Consider the following 18,946-nt stretch of genomic DNA (forward strand, 5'->3'; position numbering starts at 1 on the left):
CCGTTTCTGCTCTGTGAAGTGACTTTATTTTGTCAATCGGCAAGCTCTTGGTTTGCTCTAGTCGGACACGGTGGAAATGAGAGCCAACAAGTTTAGAAAATAACCTTTTTATAAGATTTTTTTTTTCAGCACATGTGACAAAATAATAAATTAACATAATATCTACAAATTACTATAAACATTTTTTTGTACATCATTTACAATTTTACATTTTTTCTATGCATTTTTGTACATTTTTTTACAAACATGTTGAATTCAGCATTCGTTTGTTCCACACAACAATCTTTTTGGACAACTTTAAAATATTTTAAGCTACATCCTAAAATTGGCAACTTCGAACTTGGGGTCAAAAACACACGCACACACTATCACAAATAACACACTCACCAAATTAGTCAACAGTGTTTGACCCTCTAGGGAAGAGTAAGTGCTCTTTGCTGAACTCTGAGTAAATGGCCTCAGGAGAGTCAAGAAAAATGTTCAAGAAAACCAAACAAAACAAAAAAGTCACACGTCTGTTTTCCCCAAAGACACAAACTGCTTCCAATACACAAATTATAAACTGTGCAAATGAACAAAGTCAGAAGGTGAGAGCAGTTGCAGTTACTGAAGTATTCAGTCAAATATGGACATTGTGTTGCTATTAAATGTTCACATTTAGTCAACAATTTTCCATCCTTAATACTGCTGATGGTGTAGTAAAGTATTTTGAGTCAACATGTCTCAGGACTTGTTTGAATTTTCACTAAATTATATAATAGTCACCATTATTGTAATACAATATACATGTGCACAAAATTTTAGAAATGTAAAGTATAATTAAAAAAACAAAAGTAGACTCGAAACAACTGGATCAAGTCCAGATATTTGCAACTGTGGCTGCCCTCAACTTCTGTGGATCAGTAAAGTAATTCATCTTTGATTAATAAGTCACCAATTTCTATACATGCCACATTTTGTTAAATTAAAGTTCTTGACAACAACCAAGTGTTTTTGCTCTGATCTGGCTGCAGTCCTTCAACCGATATCTTGGAATGTACCATGTACCACCAACACATCCAACTAAAACTTTAGAAATGCGCGTCTGCTCAGCTGCCAGTTGTTGTGCAATCCACTTCTAGCACCGGAGCTTATTAGACAATAAATTAAACGCGAAAGTTTGGGGTGGGGGCGAGGCACACAGTGAGGTGGCGGCGTCGGCGTCAGGCGTTGAGGTATTGGCGGCGTAGGTGCGCCGGGAAGAACCGCCCTTCGCCATCACTGCCCAAGGAGCTGCTGAGGGACTCCTCGCCCGAACTCATCATGTCCTCGCAAGAGTCCTCACTGAAAGACAATTTTTTTTCAAATGTTTACAAACAGCATTGCTTTATGAACAGAAAAGTTAGTGCATCTTAATTTAATTTATTTTCCAAACAAATATTTTCTCTTCTTTGCCGTGGCATGATGCAGTAAAAAAAAAAAAAATGCATTTCAAACTTCCACTTTCCTATCAGCTGATAGTGTTGTGTAAAAATGTTTGTGTCACAGTTGTCAGCTGACTGTCAGTTATTGCAGACGTGAAAACTGAATGTCATCAAGTTTGTATAGATAACCTGTCAGAGGTAGCAAATCCAGGTCCAGAAAGTACTTAGCTAGCTAGCAAGCTACCTAGCTCTCCGGGTGCTCAGTTACCTGCTAGGGAGCTAGCTAGCACAAGGGGCTAAAGCCAAACTGTGGCAGGGTTTTTACTTTCTGGACCTGGATTTGACACCTCTGTAATCTGTGTTCTTAAATCAAAGATATAAATGAATACTTCCCCTTTAATCATATCAGGCAAGGCAGTTTCTAATATTAGTTCTCTCATTAAAAGCTATGAGAGGTTCAAAACAATTTAATACCGCTTAAAACTGAGTATTACTGTTTAGGAAGCATTCACTTTGGACATCATTACAAATATTGTTAGAAGTGATTCAAGTTCCTCTTTCCTCATTAGTTTCGACATAAATTGGATGTTTTTCAAATAAATCCCATGTTGCGTTAAAAGGGCAAGGCCTCGCGTGATGTCACCGAAACTGGTCTTGTCTCAGTGGGACGTGACCTGTGACTCGCACACATCCAGACATGCAACCCAGGGAGATAGGAGAGGCAACAGCAGGAAGTTAGTCAGTCAGCTGAGGAGCCTGTGACGCCTGTGTGACGTAATGTTGCAACGTTGTGTGTGTTGTGAAACTACCATAAAAGATAACTCATTTTGAAAGAGCTGGTTTCAAAACAAAACAAAACACTTAAACACTCATTTGGTTGCTGTAGAAACTGAAAAATTGTGTGTGATAACGCTCAGGGTTTGTTTTCCTTTCATTTCATGTGTCACTATAAGGAGTGGTTGGTATTTTCCAGCTGACTTGAACCTGCCGTTACATGATGACTTTGGCATGAGTGCAAAGATCATCTATTCAGACACTATAATCACACTGTAGCCCACCACATGTGACTCAAGCAGAGATGATCAGACACTCGAAATCAACTTGTTTTGATACTGAACGCTGTTTTTGGATTATGAAAAAAATATTGTACATTTAGAATACACTGAGGTTACATTCCAAACCACCCTGCAATAGATGAAATCTGCAAAGTAGTGACACTTCTACTCCATGGTAATTTACTGTGAATGTGTGTATACCTTTAAAAGACTTGCAGACTTGGAAGTAAACATAAATGGACGTACTGCTCTTTCCTGGCTAACATTAGCCACTTTGGTGTCAAGTGACAAGTCAATTGAAGCTTACTGTATTTTGTTACTGTTTGTTTAATAAAAACAATTGAAAGAGCACCAGTGGTTGCTTCCATCCTCCCTCTATAGAGCACCTTTTTTGAATTACACTTTGTTCTAACTAGAAGTGGTAGGCTATACTCAATTAGCTAACAATGTTTACCGGACGTGCAGTTGAGTACCTGTACTGTGCTATAAAATAAAATAAAATCCACGATGCACTGAACCCGCAATAAGCAAACCATGATACAGCGAGGGGCGAATGTATTATACTGTGTTGAAATGAGTCAGAGTTTGTGATAAACTGGCCACACCCTGATATGGGTAAAAACAGGTGGATTTTCCTGCTTAACTCATATTCCACAAAACGCAATGTTAGTCAGAATGCAGGGTTAAGACTAGTGGGGGCCCATACGTTTTTGGGTGACTTCTCCTTAAATTTGATCCTGCTGCATAAACATAAGTTGACTTTTTTTTCTTCATTTTCTCCTCAAATTCAGTGTATATTTCTATTTTGTGAGGTTGTGAACCTGAGACCAACGTTAGAATTCTCACCTCTCGCTCTCATCCCAGCAGCACTCGGGGATGGTGGGCAGTTCGGGTACACTACGGTAGCTGCTGTGTAAGTTCTGGGCGGTCCGGCGAGAAACGATCCACTGCAGTTTCCTATGATTGGGTTTGCTGCACTCTGGCGAGGCGTAGTCCGACAAACACTGAGCAACTTGACCGCGCCACAACAGGAGTTCACTCTCTGCAATCTGAAACCAAACAGGCAGCAGACCGATTAAACCATGTTTGCCCCCCTTGGCCCGCTGCTAACAGTAAATATGTACACACTCCAGCTTCCAAATGTGCAACTGTATACGGAAACTGGTTTCTTTTTTCAGGTCACAAGGTTAAAAGTAGGTGGGTTAAGACTGCTTTGAACCTAATCACAATTTGGAGTGACATCATGCTCTTTACAACAGGGATGTCCAAACTTTTGGTTTGAGGGCCACATACACAAAAGTGGAATGCAAAGGCCACTTTAATTAAGATTCTTCAACTTTACTTTGTTAAACACACAATTAAGTATAACAAAATAGGTCTAGCAAGCAATTATATATTGTTTATATTGTATGTTCTAGATATTTTTATATACATAAAATACATAGATATACGCAACAGCTTTCTGTTAAAGGTGATAAGGCAAATAGTTTAGGAGGGTCATGGCCCTGTATCCTACTAGACTAGATCCATCCCTGCACCAAAGTGGAAGAAACAATTTTTGCTTCTTTTCAAATCTAGAAAAGGTCTCGACAGTAAGCCAATTTATTAGTAGTTAGTGGCACCTATTTATTCGACACCACCTTTTCTCACTCTACTCTTTTTTTTTTATCTAGCCTTGCGGGCCATGTCAAATGTCATTTTAAGTATATGTCGCGGGCCACTAAATACCAGATCCCAGGCCGTAAATGGCCCCCGGAACTGCTTTAAAATGAGGAAGCAACTGAGCAATATTTGAACAGGCAAAATGACAACTAAGCTAATTTTGAAATAGCCTTATTCTGCTAATTAATACTTCACAGTTCGGCTTTTTACAAAATTGGCATTTACATCTTACATCAACAGATACCTCCACAGACAGGACAATTAATGTTTATTGGATGGAAGCCTGGCTAAAAATAAACACATGCTTAATTTGTATGAAGGGTTGCAACTCACTGATACAAGTTTCCAGTGAGCGCACCGAGTTATATGATACCAACAACTCACTTTGCTTATGTAAAGCTTATCATAGTGGACAAACCCGTCATAGGGCAATGAACCGTATTTGGTCACTTGAAATGGATGCTAGTACCATGTGATTTCTCCCTTCCACAAAAAATGGGATAGTAATGAAATTAACTCCAACTTGTTTTTGTCTGTGTTTTGTTTACCTTCAGGTGTCTCTGGATGTGACGGGCTATTTCCAACATGTCCTCTGACTGAATGGCTTCAATCTGCTGTCTCAGGAGGGACAAGGCGAGGACGGACGGCTAGAAGGAAGCGGAAGAAGTGTAGAACGGTGAAGAAATTGTGGTATAATTTGTTCTCATGCTGGACGGAGCTCATTTTCTAACTTCTTATAGGCTGCTGTAATGCAAGTTGACCTCGGCTGTGAATTCCTACCTTAGCTTTGGAGAAGGAGATCCGACACAGGCAGGCTTTGAGCTGAGCCTCCAGCTTCTCCAGGCACAACGTCTCCTTCCTGTTCACAAAAATCATCAGCGTCAACTCAGTTCAAGGTGAAAGGGGGTGCATATTTATGCAATTATATTACAGCAAGTGATTATAACACAGAAAATACTTCACGTATAGAATTGCATGTTGCAAAACACAAACATGACCCACAACTGGTTATGCAAGTATTGGTGTCAGCGGCAGTCAGCAATAAATCTTATCAGCGCGCTTCAGCCAGACGCAGCTGTCTGATAGTTGACTGCTGGCCCAAAGCGAGCGGTTCTGCTCAGCGCTCACACAAACAACACAGAGTGCTGTGGAAAAGCACCACCAAGCAAAAACAAAGAGGTTTTGTAAATGCTGCCAGAGAAAAAAAAATGTTGACTGAATGTTGAATTTGCAGTCTGCAGTGGCAGAAAGGCTCAAATGTGAAGAGGGGAAAATATGTCAAGCATGTTCATCAAATATTTCCAGTATTGAAAACAAAAAAAACAATTGTTTTTGTTTCTTCAGTACGTGCTACATTGGTTGGTTAGTGCAGGGTGCAGCGCTTCTGTTTTATTTGAGTCTGTTCTATCTAGGGCAGCACGGTACAATAGTGTCTTCACATTCTCAGCTTCTGGAATCTTGACTTCAGCTTCCTGTGTGAAATTTTGTGAGTTTTCTCTCTATCATGTACCCAAAATGTGTCTAGAACCCTTGTTCTATTTCAAATGTGTCACCGTAAGGAGTGTCTGATTTTATCTTACTTTACAAAGAAAATAATACATAATAAAGCAACCGTGTTACCTCTCCGTGGAGTGAGACACCGCAATCTGATGGTACAAGTGCAGAAAGGTCAAGGCTGTGACAGATTTGGACTTGAAGTCGAGCTTCTCCGTGATGATCTTCTCCATGCGGCCCAGGTCGGACACGCTGAAGCGGCACTGTCCGATGCGGATGAGCTCGTCCGTGGACGCCAGGTTGCACTCCTCCTCCGTCACTTTGGCGGCCATGTGGAGGCAGCTCAGGCTGACGCAGGACAAATGCTTTGGTTGGATCTAAAACCGGATGCTGGTTTTTAATACTGTGACATCAAAAAGTTGACTTTTAAACTGCAACGTGTAATACAGGAGCATCGTGTACCCTCATCATGGCCAAGAATCTGTCAAGCAGGTTAACAGCCAGGACGAAGGTTTGTGTGGTGTAGCCAAAGAAGCTGGTCAGGCTCCACAAGTCCTCCACTTTGGCATCTCTGCACTTGGCTGAGATCCGCCCGTCATTCTAGAAAATGAACACAAGTGTGGCACATACATTAAGTGTGCCTAGAGGCATACAGCAGGAAATTGTCCAATTGCAAATCATTTATTTCATTCATCTATCTATGGCAGCAATGTATAGTGGCGGGTATAGGGCCAGGCAGAACAATTACATCTACTTCTACTTCTACTTCTACTTGATGGCAATTAACCTGTACATCCATTTTGTTGCTTTTTTTTTTCCTAATGTAAAATATTTGCCTTGGGTGAATAAAAGTTGTGAATACAAGTTGTGAAAAACTGCTGACTGGACTCACCTGATTAGTGGACTCAATGAGACTCAGGCCTGTCTCCTTAGGGAGATAATAGACCTCCAGTTCATAGTTTGCCCGCAGCTCCTTCATCAGTTTGAAGGCATCCATGTCTCAGCTGGCACTCTCGTCTTTTCCCTACACAAGCAAAAACACTTATGTAATTCTTGTTGCCACTGATATGTATCCCCATACTGGTCTAGATTGTTGACCTGCTTTAAGCAGGGAGCGAGAGACACAGCTCCTAGCCCGGCCCACTTCCCCACAGCTGGACTCGGGTGTCAGATTTCCCTTTAGTGAACGCCTTCTGAAGCCCAAAACAAAAAAACTAATGTTTTGACTGTTTTACTTGTTTATTAGAGCCACACAACACACATAAAATGCGCCACTCGGTTTAGTTCAGTTTTCTTTATTTAAAAGATGGCAACCGAGGGAGCTGAATCCGTTGTTGACTGCAGCTAGCTACCCTTTTAAATCCTCCCTTAGGAGCGGGGGAGGGGCTGTTTTTCTATTCCTCAAACTGCAAAACATTCTACCCTACTGCGCTATCATCGACACCAAAACTAACGTTTTCAACATTAGGGCACAATAATACAATCAATAGGCAATATATTGGTGTGTGTTTTCTAAATTACAGTGGTTTAAAGAAATTGTTTCTTGGATAGAACAGGATCCCAAGGATACCAACAACATCCAAGTGAAAACAGCTAGATGGTTGTCAGAGCTTTCAAACTGATGGTAAATTATTGTTTAATTAGTAACTATTTAATCCAAACAAACCTAAAAAGCACTAAATACTACTGAATGGTCATTTTCTATGTAGACAAAACTAGATATTTAACTTATTTTGCAAACGGTACGTATCTCACACGTACGTAATGAATTAATCGGGAAAAAAATACCTTGTGAATATTTGATGATCATTCGATTATTCTTACTTTAGATTTTGCCAATGTAAAATTGACATTCGTTCAGTCACTTTCCTCCGTTATTTCTTTCTCTGTCGATTACGAACCAGGATTAAAGAAATCGCATGATCTGTGTTATGTGAGTAATCCCAATAAATTGATAGATGTTATCCTACCTGTTAAAGCAAATTAGATCCACATATCTGATGTCTTCCTTCTGGTTTTCCTGCAGTCCGTCTCCTTTCTCTTTTCTCTCTTTTGTTGATGTTGCTAACACTTACGCCCACCTATGACGTCACGGTGGATGAACCAATCATGGCATTGGTGTAAGAATAGAAATTGCCTCCGGTAGTAGTGGCTCAAACATTCAAGCATAATACGTACGTTCTGACCGGCATTAACACAGTTTTATTTTGTCTTACTTCATAACAATCATAAACATAGAACAATAGTGCTAAATAATATAAGTATATCATCGCCTAGACGAAAACTAAAACTGGAATCGAAATACACCGACCTTGAACAAAAGACGACTGTCTTCAGATTGACGTTTCTGTTACCCAATCAACGAGCTGTACTTTGTCACGTTCAAATAGTCCGCCTAAAACCAGCTTCTTTGATTGGCTCATGAGCTGACAGGTTCCTGACGCAAACGACGGCATTACGTAAGGGTTTGGGTAGAAATGTAGCTTCTCAGTCAAATTCTATTACTGTGGTTTGTGCGCACTGTCTACAGCGCAAAAATACAGTGTAGCCCACTGTAGAAATCTACGTTCTCAACATATACAAATAAAACCAATTTAAAAAAACACGTTATGAATTTTTTATAACAGATCAGCGGACACTGTCATAACGTATCTCATGGATTTACGTTCGACTGTGCGCGCATATTCCGCAAATGTTAATGCGTTTGGAAATGGGTTAAATAAGTAAAAGAAAACTTTTACAAATCGATGCAAAAATTCTGAAACATGGAAAAATTACTCGAGCTCACAGTGGATTTTTGTTTATTCTCCCCTTGGCCTGGGCCAAGAGGTAGGCGGGGTTTGTTTCCTTCGCTCTATCCCCAGTCCCCCCTTCGGAAGTGGACACTAGCTGTCTACTTTCCCCAACTTTATTTTTTATATTTTACCATAACCCCCAACGGCAGCCAAGATGGACGACTAAGCGAAAAAACGGGTCCCCGATTTCCCCGACTTTATTTATCTCGGAACTGAGTGGACCGGATGAAATCCAACCGTGGTTTTCTCCGCTTCGCAGGGGAGGTAAGCTATGGGCGCCGTCTACTTCCTGGATACATGGCAGCTTTCCCCAATGGCCTTACTAGTATTAATTTAGCACAATTGCCATAGCAAACGTATTTTGTTTTGTCAAATACAACCGATGATTTTGAGGTTTTAGCTAATAATACTCTCATGTGAATTTGTTGTTACACGTCGAAGAGAAATGTTTGCTTATTTGCTACGCCATGTCAACAAGCTAACTAGCTTTACGGAATTTGTCATTGGCCTCGTTCCAGGGAATAATATGTTTGGCAGAACTGCTTAACCTCCTTGATATGTCATTATGTGAATATTATGATTGACAGGTCAACGTTCTACAATCAGTGCTGTCGATATTTTACAGTAACAAAATCTACAAAATAATGTAATAATGAATATCATTATGAAAAAAGTGTACAGTATGTATTTATATCTTCCTGCAACACAATAATACTAAGCCTGAACCAGCTTTTGTTTGAAATGAATGACTCCATTTGAGTTCTATCATATTTCAGGTAGCTGTATCCAGTGTGGAGGAAGGCTTGACCAGGGTGAGAAGGAATGAAGTTCTCCGAACCCTGGGGAGTCCACAGACTGGCTTTTCTTCTAGAAAAGGCCATGTCTAGGGAAGCCAAGATGTGGAGGGGTTACGTGCCAAAGAAGCCCCCCTCACAGGTCAGGCAGGGCTACTATAAAAGTCAATAACACAAGTGGCTCCTTCTCCCACGACCAACAACAATGATGTTTCTACATGGAACTATATGTAGGATCCTGCTAAAGCCATGATTTCTATGTGCATAACTCATATTTCACACAATCCTCACTGTATTTTAGTGTTTACCAACATGTATTGTCTAAATGAGAAAAATAATCACAGCACGCCATCAAACAATAATGTCACAAAAAGTCCAAATGCTGAACTTTTTATTATCTCTTCGCAATGTACACGCTGCTACAAATGTACCTACTTAGTGTGAAATTTGGGCCTGTATAGTTGAACACAAACCTATCTCGTGTTGTATGAATGGTGACAGGTTAATTGAACCTTCTGCTATCTAGTGGTAGAGTAACCCATTGTCTTAGCTGTCCCTATTAGCGGCGGGGGGCGAATGAATAGCAAAAATCAATGTATGATTGACAGCCATTATACAGTAAATGCACTGGGAAGAAAAAAATGTAACCCCCCCCCCCCCAAATCATTGAATAAGCGGGGATCAACCGCCAATAAGCGTCTCCCTCCAAAGAAAAAAAAGGCACACAAAAAAGAAGAAAATCCACAAACAGGTGAATCTGTAGGTGCCAAATTGTGAGTATACGAGTCCGCTGTATGTCACTAGCATTAATAGATAAGTTACATGTCTGAAGTCAATTTTGGATAATTTCCCATTGGTTGGGAGTCACTGCTCAAGTCTTTTGATATTGACACGAGTGTTGTTGGCCTGTGTCCATCATGGCCCTGGGTTGGCTTCTATTCTTTATATTATGCTGATAAAACAAAAGTCAATAAAAGGCTTGAACTGAAAGCACTGACGCGAATGCAAGAGTTCAAGGAGAACATAAGTCCCATAAGTACCATACAAACAACTGCAGCTTTGCTGAATTCTGTATTGTCATTAATGTTTGTCACGCTATTATGTGTACTTTATACTGACAAGACGGGGAGTCAGCGGATAGTTGTGAGAGAGCGAAGGCCTAGGTTCCCTAAAGCTGTTCATCATTTGCTTGAACGAGATTCATAAACTGTAGAAAAGTGAATCATTTTTAGAAGTAATAAAACTGGATTCCTATTTGTTCACATTTGCCTCAAATTCAGTTTGTAGACAATTCTCAACTCATGAACAGAGTCAAAGTAAAGTAGGAATATGTCTAAATTAGTATTGATGGAGTTCTGTGCTTTCAATGTTTTGAGACTGATACATTTTGATGCTTGCAAACAAGTATCACGCCAGCGGTCTATTTTCCACTATTGGGATTATAATATAATATAAATAAGTTTTTTATACCTCTAAACAACGGCATGGGTTTCTGCTGTATTGTTATGTTTTGGAGATAATGAAATCTCAGATCTCTTTTACATACAGCATATTATATTTGGTTGTATTTGTCACACAGCACAATCATAAATGACAGAAAGTGGAGTAAATGGTACAGGCTGTCAGATACACAATTAAATACAGCCTCATTTGAATATTGTTCAGGTTTTTTTAAAACACTTGTTTTTAGTTTGGAAAGAAATTTTGACCCTTGCTGCTTATTTAATCTGTTCCAATACCACCTGATGGCATGTTTTACTGGTCTTCATTCTTTAAATTTCTTAAGTTACATCCATTTTTACGCTGTCATAAATCATGATACTACATAGAACCTGATTAACAAAGATCCAAACTACGACCACTAAATTTAGTGTTTACACTAACAGATTGTGCCTGCTGTTAGTGTGCATGGTTGGATGGTTTTCACATATTTGGGGGAGCACGGCAAGTGCAAAAATGAAGTTTGAAGTGATTACATTGGAAGTATAAGTGAAATAAGAAAACAAACATGTAACTGTGTTCCATGCATAAAAGCCACATTGTGTTTGATTTCACTTGAATTTAGCCACAACATTTTCGGATAGGTCAGCACCGTCACAGTAGGGCTGGGTGTTGATTCAGATGTCCAAAATTGATTAGATTCATTTCACGATTCACATTGGTTTTCGATTCAGTTAAGGTTTTCACGCAGTACCCATTTTACTTTTATATGGAAGACATCTCAGAAGTATAGTAGAATCTTCTTGCTCTAACTTGGCATTACTAAAAAATATGAATATTTACATTAAGAATATAATCCAATGCAGTTACTTTAACCGCGGTCTGTCAGTCTGTCTGTGGCGGTTTGGAAGGGGAAGGAGCTGCTGAGCGTGACTCAATGGCCTGCAGTTTTCCACAAATGCCAGGATTTTCCCTTCTTTACGCGTCGTTTTACCACAGCTGACTAGGTTTCTCATCCATGGCAATTTAAACGGTAATCATGGCCTGTCATGTTTGCCCATCCCCCCGTGTTGTCTCATGACCATCCCCAGATAATGTAATGAATCTAAAGGACTAAAACCAATCCATGACAGGGTGATGCAATGTGGTTACAGACTAGTTGTTTTCTGTGTTTTTATGCAGGATACAGATATCTCCCCGACTCAGCGGGACAAGGCCGTGTGCTGGCTGACGGAGCTCCATGGCAGACTGCAGCTGTACCCAGAGACTCTGGTGTTAGCGGTTAGCATTCTGGACCGCTTCCTCGCTTCCATCAAGGTAAGAAAATGCAGAGCTGAGCTCCAACTGTTGTTTCAACAACAATCAAAGAATGCATATAGACTACACACATGTCGATAGAGAGTCTCCAATTAAATTTCAACTTGAGAGGGAACCACATACCCAGAAAAAAATGAACACAAGCACAGGGAGAGAATGCAAATGCCACACAGAAGGCTCAGAGCCCAAGAGGAGAGTACGTTCATGTGCTAAACTTGGGCTCAACAACTTTTTTGAAACAGAGATCTACTTTGAAGGGTCACCTATTTGATACACCCTTTTTATAGAACAAGTTTGTTCTAATTACCTTCATTATATGTTATGTATAATTAACAGTATTCATCTACAGTAAGTGAAGACAATGATCATGTAAATGATTTCTCACAATAATTATGGGTACACTATGATTGAACAAGGTAGTAAACAGGCAGTGTTTACATTTTCAAAAGATCATGCGACATTCCTAGGAAATCAGTGTCTCATCAAGGTGTGTTCCGTTCAGGGTTTAATGCTGCTGATTACAATAACAATCATACATGCGTGAGATCAGCTGCACATTTTTCAATTTTAGAGCTGCTCACAAACGATTATTTTACTAGTTATTTAATCTGTCCGGTTTTTTTTTATTAATTGATTAATCAGATAAAAAATATATTTTATCCAAATTTCCATCCTTAGTTATACTAAAGCAGGACATTCTTTCAAATTGACAGTGCGGTAAATGCACAAACAAAAATTTGGTCTGTAACAGTATATTACAAAATAGAAAATGTGGTTACGAATATTTAATGTTGAGAAGAATGTAAGATTCTTTGTAAGAAAGAGAAGATTTATAGAGGATGAGATAGCATTTAAGAAGTCTTTCAATGTGATCATGGGTTTTTGTGAATGTCAATGAAAGGCATTGATTGACATAAGCCGATCAATACTTCTTTTTACAGAAATCGGCCGATCATGTTCGGTTGCCGATCGATCGAAGCACCACTAGTCCCATCACTGTTGAGCTATTTTTAGAGCAGGCCCACTGGCTACTCTCGGACCTTGGGGTCTACCTGATGTTGCGATGTTGACCTAAATAGAACCACACCTTAAGTCTATTTTAGTTGAAGTATTCTGGCCACACAAATATATTTGTCTTTTCCATTTTCCAATAAGCAGACACTGATGATAATAAAATGAGAATAGAATGTACACCCAGAATTTTCCTGATGATTGAGAACATGTTTGTCCCTTTTTTATTTCACAACAGTTAATTTTTTACACCCCATGGCAAGATGTTAAAAAGTTCTATATAACCTGATATTTACAGTTAGTGTTTTTACAAGCTTGATGTAAAGGAATAATTGTTATTATTAAGGTATGGGGAAATTATATTGTGAATACTGATATGGATCTGTATCATATAAAATACTATAAATAATCCTGGTTTAATAAAAAAAAAAGTCTTCTTGTGTCTGATTTTATTTTTGGGCTTCAGGCTCGTCCAAAGTACCTCCGCTGCATTGCAATTGCCGCTTTCTTCCTGGCTGTCAAGACCTGTGAGGAGGATGAGGTAAACACAAACACAATATCAACACAAACATTGACCATAATGAAAAGTGATGCATACGCGTCAATTACCGTCCGTTTGACGTGAAGACGTGTGTGTGTCTCCCAGTGTGTGCCCTCTCTGAGGGAGTTGGTTGTATCCAGCAGCTGTGACTGTTCTCCATCAGAAATCCTGAGGATGGAAAGAATCATTCTTGACAAACTCAACTGGGATCTCCACAACGCCACACCGCTGGACTTCCTGCATATTGTACGTTTTCACTTTACACTTGCACAATCTCCTTATGATTTTAATTAGTACTTAATGATTGCCCAGTCTGACTTTACTACACTAAAGTAAAGTCATAAAGTAGTAAAGTCATAATTTGATGTTTCTGTGTAAAACACTGTTTGGCCATAAATATAAAACAATCTTGACCTTGTACCGCATGATGGTGCACCATTCGTAACCTCGAAATGTCGTATCTTGGTACCATGGTCATTTGTGAATTAAGGACCTCCTGTAAAGGCCTTTGTGGATTTAGTATTGCAGCAATTTGTGACTAATTAGTCAGTAATCTATCATAATCATCTAATTTGCACAAGAACCTTTTGTGCTCTGCTGAGCCCTATTGAATATATGAAGCAGATGCTTGCTTTACAAATCTGTGCAATCATAAGCCTTCAATTAAGAACTGAAAACTTCAAATGTGTTTTTTATGTTTGAGTTCATTTAGCTCATTAAAAAAATAGGTAAACTGATGTGTTGTACGTAACCTAAAATATTGTATTAGTAATATTACCACAATTATTTTTTACTCATACAGTACATGTTTTTATAATTATTTTGTTAAATACTACAATTGGTTAATCAGTTTAGATAGTATTAAAATGTGAATTATGGGTTTTATTGGACTAACTGACTTTACAGATTTCAATTATTTAATTTTTATTTTTATTTTTTTACCTCATCAATGACCTGGCAGGCTGGCACGTGTTTAATAATAATTTAAAAAATCAATTGTGGTCATTTGTGGAGGGTTCTAAGTGACACCCACTGGCCAAAGGAAGTATTGTAGATACATATATTGTTATTACACTTCTATTTCCACATGTGCCTTCACTTCTTTTAGTATAAAGTAATCTGTGACATGTTATGATATCCATGTTTGATCATTTATTATTTTGTATTTTTTCCCAATTGGTTGTATTTCTTCCATAGTTCCATGCAATGGTGCTGTCATGTTGTTCTGGGTTTTTGGACTCGTTGCTGGGACTGAATCGCTCTCAGCATCTTGCCCTGCTCACACGACGACTTTACCACTGTTTGGCCGATCACTCACTCATTCAGGTAGAACTTGAGTAAATAATAATGTTTATGCATTAGGGCCCGACCCATATGGATTTTTTTTTCAGACCAATGCTGATTGCAATATTTTATAGATCAAAATTTGATAACCAACTAATAATAATAAAATTGCTTCTTTTTTGGTCTTTTAAATCAGCCTGCCAATTATTTGGTCGGGCCCTAACTACCTCTGCTCATTTTCTTAGTGATATTGTTTGTATTTGTTTCCTATGTGTTGGACCCGTGTGCCTGCCTGTACTGTATAAGTTTGTCCCTTTTGTCATGTACGTAGCTGAGAGGATCCATGCTGGCCTTGGCCCTCATCACTCTGGAGCTGGAGACCTGCTGCCCCGACTGGCTGGCTCTCACCATTGAACTGCTAAGGAAGGCGCAGGTACTGGAGCGCATTCATATTTTTCAATCACAAGAACAAAAGAAGCTCACTCAGTGAAAGTACTGTATTTTGAAAACATAAATACGTATTAATATTTGAAGCATTTCTCAACTCAGCATCAATTTAAATTGTAGGAGGTTGGTATGTTTAAAATTCTGAACTACTGCTAGTAATTTATTTGAATGTGCATATGGTTCTAGTAAAGGGTCAGATGATTGAGAATGTGTAGTTTGTTTAAATCACATATAATTGTTCCTTCTGTGTTTTCCTCTTCTTAGATCAACACCTCTGAGTTGATTCGAAGTCGAGAGCTAGTCGCAAGTAGTCTTTCCACACCGAGAGCTTCCCTGCCTCCAAACACTGTCTACATCTACCAACCCCTTCAGAACCAAACAAACTTGCAGCCTCCAGCCCAGGACTCTCCAGGTATACAATCACACTGCAGCGCACATCATGTTGGACACATTATGTATGTGGAGATCCAGTGCTTAACTAATTCACTCCCTGCCATTTTCACTGAAGCAACCCCCTTCGCTCCCGGCCGGTTTACTAGATTTTGACTGATTTTGCAAGGTCCACAGAATATTCTGTTCTATTGCTATAAAAACATGGAACCTACCAAAAGAAAAGGAAAAAAAGTATATTTGTATCCGTTTCTGTTTTGCAGCAATTAGCATTAGAATATAGCTAAGTTTCATCCTTATTCACAAACCTATTGAAAACATTGGGAAAAGGAGCTTGTTGCAACATGGCCCTGACTGATCTTTTATACTCTGCTGCCACCTACTGGCCGTTTTTTTTAAATAACTACCATTGCTTTAAGCGACCTCCTCATGTCAGAAGCTGTATCAAAGCCTTCTCTATGTAACAATGAATGTGTTTTTGGGAGTGCAGGACAAAGTATTAAAAAACATTTATACATTTTTGGGTTTGAATGAGTTAATCCAATGTGAAATGAATTTACCAGCGAAATTGATAGATCAACAATTAAAATATCCTTGTCAGATTTCAAACACTTATTTCATTCAACCTCAGTGTTTCTTATCTGTCATTAGTTTCCTTCTTCTCTTCAGAGAGCATCACCTCCTCCATTGAGTCTTCCACACCAGCAGCTGGAGTGGAGCAGGGGCACCAGCAGCGCTGCAGCGTCGGCCTGTTCACCGCCAACCGTGGCAGTTTGCCAGCGCTCCTCTCTCCTCCCAAACCGTTCTGTCACCTCAACCGCCTGCACAAAGTTACCATGCGCTGCAAGGCCTCGTCAAAGCGCAAGGTAACGTAAGACCACCACCGCCATGCTTGTGTAAATGTGTTGTAACGCCCAAAAGATTATTGGCACTTTTATATAACATGCATGCTCCATCTCCTTGTCTTCAGGTGGAAGAGATGGAGGTGGACGACTTCTATGATGGGATTAAGCGCCTGTACAACGAAGATGGTGTCATGACCACCGCTATCCAAGAGGGGGCAGCACCAGCGATGGGGGTCATAACACCAGCAAGTGCAGAGGGAGACCTCGGAGTCCTGACCTCACAACAGGAAGGCAGCTCCTCCCCCTGCCCGCCACTGCAGTCAGTCTGTGCCTCGTAGAAAGCACTCGCAACTGTGCTCATCGCAACCATCTCGCCACTGACGTCATCATCCGGATCATTAGAACCCGAAAGCAATCAAGTCAGTGATGTCCGAACAGCAAATGTTGCATGAAAATGGCCAATCAAATGTTACGTATGGCCGCAGTGGTTCAGTTGGTTTTGATGAGCACAAGCCGTCCCCTAAATTTGTCCAGGTGTCTTGAGCTCAGCTCCCGTTATCCCCTTCAGCCAGTAAACAGAGTCTCCCCAAAAAAATTTACATTTAAAAAAAAAAACTAAAAAAAACTTGCTGCTATTATTGTTATAGTTACACCTGACATAATATAAAAAAGTAAAATAATATAAAAAAACAAACAAACAAAAAAGTTACCCTAAAAAATACTTAGAATGGATTCTGTACTCTACTGTTTGTCAATTTTTATTTGTTTTCCCCTTAAATTTGTTGTCACAGATTCACTGTCCACTCCTCTCTTCATGTCTGTCACTGTCATAATCCCACTTTTGAATGTTTCTGTATGGTCAATGAACTGTTCCTCACTCAAAAAGAAAAAAAATATATATATTTAGCAAAGAGCACTTTTTGATCACATATGCATGAAATGCTAATGAAGTCCCTCTTGGCTCGTTTTGCCTTTCAGCTTGTTGAGGCGGCTTAAATGAATGAAGGTTTCTCAGGGTGCTTTCTTGATGCTTTGAGTTTTGAAATGCTCCATCGAGTGGAAAAAATAGAGATTGGTCATAATCAAAACAAATGCAGCAAATCTCAAAGTGTACCTTTAACCACAAACAGTTGAAACATACAGTTAGCAACTGCTGTATAAAATCTTAAAAAATAATAATAATCCAAGCTAACTTGAGAAGCCAGTTATGTATTGCAAGATCACTTATTTCCTAACATTCTTGTCAGGCTGTGTGTGTGTGCGTGTGCGTGCGAAGAGGCGTCCAAAATTGCATTTGGCTGCTATCGGCCAGATGGAATTCAAATCCAAGTTAATATATTGTTGTGTAATAAAACAATACACATGGGCATTTTCAAATGAAACATCAGAAATGTGTGAGCGTCTGAGCTGAACACAGGGACAAAACAAAATTAGTAATGATGGTCACAACATGCTCTGATTTTAATCTTTAGATGTTTTATTCTTGCAAAAAAAAAAGAAGCTCTGTTTGACCTGCTAGAGGGGCCTGCTGGATGCTGCTCATGGTACCTGAACGCATCATAGGCACAAGAAAATAAAGAGAATGACAACTGATGATCGTCGTTTTGTGTTTTATTTACAATACGTCATTTGGGGAAATTAAGAAACCTTTTATATACGCTATAGAAAGCATGTGGTTGAGAGGCGCTTCATTAGATCACATTTCCAGCCAAGTGCAGATGCTCAGGGCTTCCTGGGCTTCGTCAGGATGTACAGCGATTGTGGGACCACGTTGACCAAGCCAAGGAGTGGAAGGAAAAGGACACTGATGCACAAGGTGAAAACCAGCCCCAGGTCAACCACAAACCAGCTCCGCAAGGATCTCCCAGATGCAGGGGTGAATGTATCAGGATCTACAATGAAGCATGTTCTGCAACGACATGGTCCCAAAAGGGCACCTTGCCAAGAAGAAGCCACTGCTCAAAGATCAACACAAGAAGGTGAAACCGAAGTTTGGAAAGAGGCATCAGTACAAAGATCCAGCATTTTGATATGGTCTGACGAGGTGAAAATTTAGCATTTTGGTCATAATGATCAGAGGTTCTTCTGGTGTGAACAGGGTGAGATGAGGCCTTCAACGCAAAGTAAGTATACCATCCCGATCTTAAAGCATGGTTGGAGGTAGCATCATGCTTTGGTTTTGTTTTGGTGCATATCTGATCCAACAGGATCATGATCCAAAACATACCAAATCTTTTGAAGAAAACAAAGTAAAGCTTCTGACTTAAATCCAATCCCAAACCTATGGACGGATCTGAATAGGCGGGTTAGGGCAAGAAAGCCACCAAATTCAACAGAATTAAATAGTTTTTGTCAGGAGGAATGCCCCCGCAATACTCAGTAATATTATAAGAAACCTGTAGATGGCTATCCAAAGCATCTGAGTTGGGTTCTTACTGTAAAAGGCAATGCTACCATGTTCTAATTAT

General features: G+C 39.6%; 2 protein-coding genes across 3 annotated transcripts; one reads left to right on the forward strand and one right to left on the reverse strand.

Annotated features, from left to right (window-relative positions):
* Nucleotides 1–91: 91 nt before the first annotated feature.
* Nucleotides 92–7,718, reverse strand: ccng2 (cyclin G2). Its single transcript, XM_086096500.1, has 8 exons — nucleotides 7,585–7,718; nucleotides 6,507–6,638; nucleotides 6,077–6,214; nucleotides 5,741–5,991; nucleotides 4,901–4,979; nucleotides 4,669–4,767; nucleotides 3,305–3,507; nucleotides 92–1,323 (listed from the first exon to the last, which is right to left on the reverse strand). Exons 2-8 carry the CDS (start codon nucleotides 6,609–6,611, stop codon nucleotides 1,203–1,205), a joined length of 996 nt encoding a protein of 331 aa, XP_085952626.1. The 5' UTR covers nucleotides 6,612–6,638; nucleotides 7,585–7,718; the 3' UTR covers nucleotides 92–1,202.
* Nucleotides 7,719–8,449: 731 nt separating this feature from the next.
* On the forward strand, nucleotides 8,450–18,071 carry ccni (cyclin I). 2 transcript variants are annotated; one of them, XM_086097160.1, is made up of 10 exons: nucleotides 8,450–8,673; nucleotides 9,186–9,221; nucleotides 11,826–11,960; nucleotides 13,438–13,512; nucleotides 13,618–13,758; nucleotides 14,710–14,838; nucleotides 15,128–15,229; nucleotides 15,508–15,655; nucleotides 16,303–16,499; nucleotides 16,604–18,071. In XM_086097160.1, exons 1-10 carry the CDS (start codon nucleotides 8,635–8,637, stop codon nucleotides 16,814–16,816), a joined length of 1,215 nt encoding a protein of 404 aa, XP_085953286.1. In that variant the 5' UTR covers nucleotides 8,450–8,634; the 3' UTR covers nucleotides 16,817–18,071. The 2 variants fall into 2 exon arrangements, with proteins under 2 accessions (XP_085953286.1, XP_085953285.1); XM_086097159.1 differs by having other exon boundaries at nucleotides 8,451–8,673; nucleotides 9,186–9,345.
* Nucleotides 18,072–18,946: the final 875 nt, after the last annotated feature.

The sequence above is a fragment of the Leptonotus elevatus genome, chromosome 15 (genome assembly GCF_054856555.1).
Source record: "Leptonotus elevatus isolate MCC_2025b chromosome 15, RoL_Lele_1.0, whole genome shotgun sequence".
Lineage (NCBI taxonomy): Eukaryota > Metazoa > Chordata > Actinopteri > Syngnathiformes > Syngnathidae > Leptonotus > Leptonotus elevatus.